This window comes from Coregonus lavaretus (genome assembly GCF_964263955.1).
Source record: "Coregonus lavaretus genome assembly, chromosome: 3".
Classification (NCBI taxonomy): domain Eukaryota; kingdom Metazoa; phylum Chordata; class Actinopteri; order Salmoniformes; family Salmonidae; genus Coregonus; species Coregonus lavaretus.
In genome coordinates this window covers 34808369-34818220 of record NC_139990.1, presented here as the reverse complement: position 1 = coordinate 34818220, position 9852 = coordinate 34808369, and the positions used below count along the sequence as shown (strand labels likewise).

The 9852-nt window shown below is 39.6% G+C and overlaps 1 protein-coding gene across 1 annotated transcript in view; it reads right to left on the bottom strand.

Annotated features, from left to right (window-relative positions):
* Positions 1 to 8214: 8214 nt before the first annotated feature.
* The window catches only part of LOC311107124 (sodium/hydrogen exchanger 3-like), a gene marked incomplete at both ends in the record, with an annotated part of 81892 nt that continues 80254 nt past the window's right edge, over positions 8215 to 9852 (bottom strand). The window contains 3 exons of the mRNA XM_084149622.1: positions 8215 to 8278; positions 8452 to 8548; positions 8711 to 8791. Of these exons, the coding sequence (XP_084005748.1) occupies positions 8215 to 8278; positions 8452 to 8548; positions 8711 to 8791 (242 nt within the window). The remainder of the gene's footprint in view (positions 8279 to 8451; positions 8549 to 8710; positions 8792 to 9852) is intronic.

Here is a 9852-nt window from a genome sequence, read left to right as displayed (position 1 = left end):
ATCATACAATGTGATTTTCTGGATTTTTGTTTTAGATTCCGTCTCTCACAGTTGAAGTGTACCTATGATAAAAATTACAGACCTCTACATGCTTTGTAAGTAGGAAAACCTGCAAAATCGGCAGTGTATCAAATACTTGTTCTCCCCACTGTGTATATATATATATATATATATATATATATATATATATATATATATATATATATAAATTTATTTAACTAGGCAAGTCAGTTAAGAACAAATTCTTATTAACAATGACGGCCTACACCGGCCAAACCCGGATGACGCTGCGCCAATTGTGCGCCGCCCTATGGGATTCCCAATCACGGCCGGTTGTGATACAGCCTTTAATCGAACCAGGGGGTCTGTAGTGACGCCTCAAGCACTGAGATGCAGTGCCTTAGACCACTGCGCCACTCGGGAGCCCAAGCATACTTCCAAAGTTGTGGCAAAATGGCTTAAGGACAACAAAGTCAAGGTATTGGAGTGGCCATCACAAAGCCCTGACCTCAATCCTAAAGAAAATGTTGGGGCAGAACTGAAAAAGTGTGTGCGAGCAAGGAGGCCTACAAACCTGACTCAGTTACACCAGCTCTGTCAGGAGGAATGGGCCAAAATTCACCCAACTTATTGTGGGAAGCTTGTGGAAGTCCACTCGTAAAGTTTGACCCAAGTTAAACAATTTAAAGGCAATGCTACCAAATACTAATTGAGTGCATGTAAACTTCTGACCCACTGGGAATGTGATGAAAGAAATAAAAGCTGAAATAAATCATTCTCTCTACTATTATTCTGACATTTCACATTCTTAAACTATACAGTTGAAGTCGGAAGTTTACATACACCTTAGCCAAATACATTTAAACTCAGTTTTTCACAATTCCTGACATTTAATCCTAGTAAAACATTCCCTGTCTTAGGTCAGTTAGGATCACCACTTTATTTTAAGAATGTGAAATGTCAGAATAATAGTAGAGAGAATGATTTATTTCAGCTTTTATGTCTTTTATCACATTCCCAGTGGGTCAGAAGTTAGCGGTGCGCGCTAGAGGCATTACTTAGATCAGGTGACAGATCATGTGACACTCAGATTGCACACAGTTGGACTTTATTTAACTCATTATGTGACTTCTGAAGGTAATTGGTTGCACCAGATCTTATTTAGGGGCTTCATTGCAAAGGGGGTGAATACATATGCACGCACCACTTTTCCGTTATTTATTTTTTAGAATTTTTTGAAACAAGTTATTTTTTTCATTTCACTTCACCAATTTGGACTATTTTGTGTATTTCCATTACATGAATTCCAAATAAAAATCCATTTAAATTCCAGCTTGTAAGGCAACAAAATAGGAAAAATGCCAAGGGGGGTGAATACTTTCGCAAGCCACTGTACCAATAGGTGCCCATCTTTGCGAACCATTGGAAAACCTCCCTGGTGTTTGTGGTTGAATCTGTGCTTGAAATTCACTGCTCGACTGAGGGACCTTACAGATAATTGTATGTGTGGGGTACAGAGATGGGGTAGTCATTTAAAAATCATGTTAAACACTATTATTGCACACTGAGTAAGTCCATGCAATTTGTGAGTTATTAAGTACATTTTTACTCCTGAATTTATTTAGGCTTGCTATGACAAAAGGGGTGAATACTTATTGACTCAAGACATTTCAGCTTTTCATTTTCTATTAATTTCTAAACATTTCTAAAAACATAATTCCACTTTGACATTACGGGGTATTGTGTGAAGGTCAGTGACACGATCTCAATTTAATCCGTATTAAAGTCTGGCTGTAACACACAAAATATGGGAAAAGTCAGGAGGTGTGAATACTTTCTGAAGGTACTGTATGTGTTGTGCAAATTGCTTTCACTCAGTCAGCAGAATGTTTCTTAGATCACAGAACCTTGATAACATGAGTAACCGTAGACATCCACTATTAGCGGTTGGGACATGCATACAGGTTTATATCGCTGCAAGGTCTCAAAGCGAGTGGTCAACAATTGAAATGCCTCTAGCGCACACCGCTAACTAGCTAACCATTTCACACCGGTTAAATTTAGACACATCAAATTATCAATGGAATCCTTAATTTTATAACATACTAAATGGTGTGATTAGCTAATAATTTTCTTTAATATAAACCCCTCCCTCGATAACAGTTTTCCACTGGAGGGAATGCTCAAGGTCCTCGTATATCTTTGGAGTAATTTCCAATGACATAAAACTTACTGACACATGCAGTATTATATTTGTAAAAAAAAATCATGTATTTTAATAGCCTTTGTTTTTATTGATCTATACAATATATTAAATACTTTTGTTTACTTAGCATTCAAAATAATAGATATCTCTAAATCCCCAAAACATGTCACTACAACTGTACTGGGTCACTACTGGGTCCAGCCAATTTGCTTATACTAAGTACTTAAAACATAAACATAACGTTTTGCAGTATAAAGGAGTTGCATTATGTTTTTTCATTGATAAACAGTTCAATATAAACATATTGATGAGTTAAAGAGCCATTAAACATGCCGATTGGCACATGTTTTTCTGTTGCTCATTAGAAAAACGACATTTCAGTCTTGGAGGTGTGTTTCCTGACTGATTCCGTGTGGTTAATGATGTTTGTCCCCCATGAGACACTGTAGACGCGGAAGCTTATTTCACTTCCTCAAAATCTCCAGACTAAATCTAAGACAACTCAAGAAATCTGTAATAAATGTTGACGTTTTTGCCGTGATGTTTAAGTTGCGCAATTTTGTATCTAACTAAAGGTGTTTGGTGCAGTATTTCTCAAGTAAAAAAATATGCGAGGTTATGTAAACAGTCGGAGCTGCTGAGCAGGTATGTCGCACTGTCTATGCTAATGGCTAGAGAGCAATCACGAAACTGACTTTATGACCAAAGTTATCCTATTTACACTTTGTAGTAAATTTTGATACTATAATAACTGTTTCTGATTCGTATCGATGCCACATAGGCCATTTTCGAAGGGATTTGTGGCTTTTTAAGAAGCTGAGTATAAAAAGGGGGTTCTTCTATAGAAATAGGTCAGGCCTCTCGCTTAATAGTAGAAAACAGGTAATTCAATCGATGTTCTTACTAGTCATAGACTATGGCGACATCATCTAAATGAATGCAGCTGCCACTTCATTAAAGCCATTAGATGTAGTTTACCATGGAGCACTTTGTTTTATTATGGGTACAGGTTGTGTACACATCACTGCATTCTCTATCAGAAAGTAGGTGGACCCTCTGTCACGTAGGTCAATTCATTGGTCTCTTTTCATTTATAAAGCTCTTTAACACAAACTCCCGCTGTACCTAACATCATTAATAACTTTAGACGTATGAGTTACCTATATCCGGTCTCAGGGATGGCTATCTCTGTAAATTCCTTTGGTGTGTACAGAGTTGGGTAAATCAGCTTTTTGCACCTTACTTGTGGAATAATCTACAAAATTCTCTAAAATGTTATGTTTTGATCCTTCTAGGGCAATTCAGACTGCTGATTGAGGACCTATTTAATGAAGAATGTGTTCATTTTTTATGATTCTGTTTTGTATTCGTTTTTTTGCGTTTTGTATTTTTGTTATTACATTTGCAAAAGATACCTTGTTCTCAATAGGACTCCCTGTCAAAATAAAAGGTTAAATGAATTGTTACAACTTTCTTGAAACCTCCTAAAGGAGTTCATGAAACCATTCAGTCATGCTTGTTACAGAAGACTACTCTCATACATTGAATAGCTATGCATCACTGTTACATACTATGGAAGCATTTAGCTGCCAAAACTCAATTGGAAATGCAAATGGTCAAATGATAAATCAATATCATTTTTGCAATTCCTTTTCCTAAATCGGTATGTATTTTTTGTGACAAAATTCAAATTGATTGGGTATACATGCCTGCCATTTTGAATAAGAAATAGCACAGTGTGTTTAATATTTCATTTCCATGGCACTATCCAGTACAACACTGACACATTTAAAAACTAAATGTGAATGCTTCAATGACAATTTCTCATGTTTGCCATTTCATTTCCTTGTTGTGACAGCATGAATTGTGACAAAAAGAAAAATAATTCTCAATTTATAATAATTTTCCATACTCTGTGTGCTTTAAGACTGTAAAAATGATAACGATCAATCAAATTTGATAAATAGCCTCAACAGCACTCTGTAGGGTAGCACCATGGTGTAGCCGGAGTACAGCTAGTTTCCGTCCTCCTCTGGGTACATTGACTTCCATACAAAACCTAGGAAGCTCATGGTTCTCACTCCCTTCCACAGACTTCCACAGCAATTATGGCGACTTCCGGAGGACGTTCTCCAACCAATGAGCTCTTGCAGCATGAAATGACATGTTGTCCACCCAATCAAAGGATCAGATAATGAATCTAGTACTGAAAGCATAAGCTACAGCTAGCTAGCTAGCACTGCAGTGTGGTGAGTAGTTGAGAAAGACAATAGTTTAACAGTTTTGAACACATTTATTTATTAAAAAATGAAGGAGAAGCAAGAGAGCGATTTCGTATTTCTTTTTCACTTTCACTTAGCTGGTGAATGCAGCTAGCTAGTTTAGCCTACTCAAACAGAGAGGGATGCTATGTTAGCTAGCTGGCTATGGCTATCCAACACTGGAACTCTTCCAAGTCAAGGTAAGCTTTTGGTTTTATTAATTGGCACTGGGGCCAGCCGGTGTAACTGCTTGCTGACTGTATTGCACGATTGTAGTGGGTTTACTAACGCTAAGTTCTAGTAGATATGTTGACTATAACGTTATCTAATATGGTGACAATGAGATGTAGGCTGTGTGTAGCGGTTATCATATGAATGTTTGGCTTGTAAAGGTTTTTTAATCTGGTCACAGACAACTGATGTGTTGTGCACTGAAGTCCACAAGCGAAGGGAAAAGGAGAGCGTGTTGATGCGTGAAGGAATTATACAATGAGCAAAATGATCATTCTGTTTGTATGTGGCTGCTATGAAAGTGAACTGTGTTTGCGCGTGATCAGGGGAATATTCATTCTACCAATTCTGGTGAAAAACTTTTCTTAAACGGAAGCATACGGAACAAAACGGGGATAAACATACCTGAATTTGTCCAACAAGAACTCTTGTTTGTAACTGTTGGACTAATGATTACACCCTAGATCAGCTAGATGCAGGCAAATGTGTGCAAGGCGGTATTGAATGTGTCACTGTCTGTCACCTTGATTACTCAATTTTTTCTCTTGACCTGTGCACCTGATTGAAGTACTAGCACTAATTGCTAATTGCCTACAGAGGTGAAGAGCATGCATCCCTGTACTAATTGCTGATTGCCTAGGAAACCACTACCCCTCCAATACAGCCAATGATTACCAAAACAAGTCACAAATTACCCTGCCAGCAGTTCATACACCTAGTAGTAGGCTACTGGGAAGACAGGCAGCACTTAAAGTAGATGGCCCTAACTAGCAAAAAGACAGTACTAGACAACAGATAAATAGAGAAATTATACATATCACTCCTGGAGATATCAGGAGTCCTCCAGCTATAGAATGAAGCACCAAGCTAGTCATTGTGGTAAAACTCCTGGCTATTATGAATGACACCATTGTAAGTGAATGAGTTTTGCAGCCTCTCACCATCAGTAAATATGTCTTCCCTGAAAAATATTATGTTTAGATTATGTGGTGGACGTGTGAAGGCCGGTATATTCCTGCTCGTTGGCTACATCTGCTGGCCAGGAGAGAGGATGGCCCGGAAGAGTAAGAGCCTAATTACACACACCTGAATCTAATTAGCTTGGGCGGTGTCTGTTTTAACCTGGCTTTGGCCAGATTTTTTTGTTGTTGGTCTAGAGCAGCAAGAGCTGACATGCAGGGCCCTCCAACCCTGGGAGGAATATCGAACCCAACTGGACAGGAAACCTACCGGCTGTTACTTGGCCGTAGGCCTGACCCAAGTAAGGACAAACCTGTTGAATTTCTGTTTTCTTTTGTTGGATACGCTGGTAAACAGCTTAGCTGTCTGGTCGCAGAGAGGGACCGGAAGACCCGTGTAGAAAGGCTCAAAGGCAAGCTAGGTTTTGGTTTTATTGTTACCCAGCGCGGTGGCACATTCTGTTTCTTTCCCTGAATAAAAGTCCTGGGTCATATCCCTGGAGAAAGGTACATTTTTGTCTACGCTTGTGTTACTTCATACTGTTGTTGCCCCCCCCCCCCCCCCCCCCCGACAATTAGTTAATGCAAAGGCGAACAGGCTGATACAAGTGGCCAATAAACTTTATTGTCTACAATATAACTAGGTCATGTTATCACATTGAGGGGTGAGGTGGTCACAAAAAGATCAGGAGCCATCTTGTTCTCTTCCTGTGGCTATGTGTATCAAGTCATAGCGCACAAACAAGTGATAATGTTAGCTCCGTCACTGCCCATATCTCCACACAGCTGTGCCCTTGGAAGATAGTAAAAGACAGGATGAACTGGAAAACTGTGGTCACTAAGGCTCTTTGTTTTAACCGTGTGACCAGGTTACTCCGAAGCAACGAGAAACAATACAGGTCTATCTGTTCCTGAAGTTTATCTCCATCCCATGTCCTTGACTACACGCCCAGAGCAGCTGCAGGGAGCTAGAGGGAACCATCCTTTCTCAGAAGCACAGCATTTGCACTAAAGAAATGTCTCTACTATTGTTAAGCATATTAATGGTTAACTATTAATATTAAACAAAATCAGGTAAATATGTGTATACCCCATCATTCCCCTCTTTGAGACTACTAGTCTCAACAAAATCTAGGAATTTTAAAACCAACCAGTGAAAACATTATTTCATAGAAATATCAGTTGACTTTGCACTTACATCTTTCACAGTAAGATTCAAAAGTTTCTACTCAAAATAAACAATATAAGTGTATCCTAACACATAAAAAATAATGCAACTTCGTTTTAACCATAATATCTATTTAAGGCAGATATCTTGCGATTGTATAAGCAATAACAGGGCATGCTGAGAATAGTGTCAACATCTTTAGTTATTAACATACTAATAACTTACTCAAATCAATCAGTCAGTTTACAAATCATAATCAAAACCTAATTAATTATCCAAACCTAATTTAGAATGACAATTCTTAGTGATTCATTGGTCCTATCACTCAAAGTTAAAACCCTCAATTTAGCACACATCGACACTGGCGGAATGTACATTTATATTAACATACAGTATACTTATCCATAATTCTAGTATTAACTTCCTCATCAGGAGAGTAACCACAGATCTGTATCTCAATGCATTCGTAGTCTAAATTACTATAAATTTAGCAGTGTGTAGACCTCAATCAACCTGATACCACAAATAATGAATTACGGGCACAGTTGACCAACCCCTTCCTTCCCCGGCACTCAATCTTCTGGCGTCTCTTCATTATGTTCTTCAGATGGCTTCATAGTTCAAAATGGATGGCCCATGACAATGTCCCAATTTCAATGTCTCACCTGATCTGCCACCATCTCTACCCCCCCCATTCTGTCTTGTCCATTTGCCAACCAGTATACCAGCAACATGAGAGATGTTTTGGAATGGATCACTCTCCATGCTCACTCCACGTTGACTCCTGTCACACTCCCGAGAGAAAGGCATGAGAGAGAAGCAGTTGATAGCTTCAATTGGATGCTGTACACCAGTTGCTGGCTCTGATTCAGGTCTCCCGGTAGAAGTGGTGCGGACAGGGCCTTATTGAATGCCTTTGTTGCTCCTCTTCAGCCGGTTAGAGGGGGTTTTGAGGATCACACCGTTCTTTACCAAATTATCCCTGCTATGCATTAAGACACCATCTGTAGTAACCTCGAGAGAGAGGAAAGATCAGAACAGTTGAGTTCATTTCTGATTCAGACAAATTATTTTTACCAATTATTCTTAATACCAATTTCTAATATACTCTTATCACACTGTCGACTTCACCGCAGAGTACCAGGATCAGCAAGTTAGACCTCAATTTCTGTTAGGGGGACTAGTCAAGGGTAGCGAAATCAATGGTGGGGAAGTCAGGTGAGTCTGGAAGATCTTGAAGTTACTGTGGTGCAGATGATACCAGGTCGAGCTACCCTCTATCAGTACAGCCATTTGGTGTAGCCTGGGTGATGATGTATGGTCCCTTTTGGCTCTGGACCTTCTTCCGTCACTAGGGTCTCGGGCTCAGGCAGAATCTTTCTCAATGTATCAACATCGATCTGTGGAGTGTGTCCTTCCAGCAGAGTACCGTAAGGGAAGCTGAGAGTCACTGCTGCAAAGACACACACAGACACAAAATAAAACAATGCTATGCAGTGGCAGGGCCATCTTCCTCCTCTACACATAGTCTCCAGCCACAAATACATTTGCACATAAAACATTCCATCTAACCCATAACACATTAATTACTACTGCTCATATTCTTAATACAATTAGCATATTTACCAAAAGTCCACCTCTGCTTCAGCCAGCAATGGCGGAATCTGCTGCATTGGTGGCATGGGGTCCATCTCTGCCATGAAAGCTGGGTTCATGATCCCAGCTAGACCAGGAAGGAGATTTCAATTAATTGAAATGTATTTATTCAATTGAAAGGTCTCTAAGAGGTGAGGTTGTTGTTTAGTGACTGAAGTGTTTTAGTGTCTGACTTTGACATGTTTAACTTGGTTTACTTCATTAGTTTTGAGTTGATGTGAAGACTTACCACCTCTATAGGCTCTCATGGGGAATGAACCACCAGCAGCCTCGCAACTAGAGGCACTGTCTCCTTCAGAAAACTCCAAATCTGAAGGCAGAAAGAAACAGCCAACCAGAAAACAATTAAATTCTGTTTATGTCAGAAAGCAAATGTAATCAGCCTCATCCTCTTTTTCCCCCCCGGGTAGTTCTTGGATTGTGGTGGCATTTGCATCCCTTGCCTTTGCAAACATGAAAAACCCTTTTAAATTACAAATATATGGTTACATCATACATGTTTTTCAATATATTGAACTCTTTATCAATAATAAAACAATGCAAGTCCTTTATACAGCAAAACATTTTGTTTATGTTAGAAGTACTTAGGGTAAGCAAATTGGCTGGACCCAGTAGTGACCCAGTACAGTTGTAGTGACATGTTTTGGGGATTTAGAGATATCTATTATTTTGAATGCAATGTAAACAAAAGTATTTAATATATTGTATAGATCAATAAAAAAGGCTATTAAAATACATGTTTATTTTTTACAAATATAATACTGCATGTGTCAGTAAGTTTTATGTCATTGGTGTTCCCACCTTGGAAATTACTCCAAAGATATACAAGGACCTTGAGCATTCCCTCCAGTGGAAAACTGTTATCGAGGGAGGGGTTTATATTAAAGAAAACTATTAGCTAAGGGGGGGGGGGGTCAATATAAATAGTCCGGGTGGCCATTTGATTAATTGTTCAACAGTCTTATGGCTTGGGGGTAGAAGCTGTTAAGGTGCCTTTTGGACCTAGACTTGGCACTCCGGTACCGCTTGCCGTGCGGTAGCATAGAGAACAGTATGACTTGGGTCTTTGACCATTTTTTGGGCCTTACTCTGACACCGCCTAGTATATAGGTCCTGGATGGCAGGAAGCTTGGCCCCAGTGACGTACTGGGCCATACGCATTACCCTCTATAGCGCCTTACGGTCGGATGCCGAGCAATTGCCATACCAGGCGGTGATGCAACCGGTCAGGATGCTCTCGATGGTGCAGCTGTAGAACGTTTTGAGGATCTGGGGACCCATCCCAAAACCTTTCAGTCTCCTGAGGGGGAAAAGGTGTTGTCATGCCCTCTTCACGACTGTCTTCTTGTGTTTGGACCATGATAGTTTGTT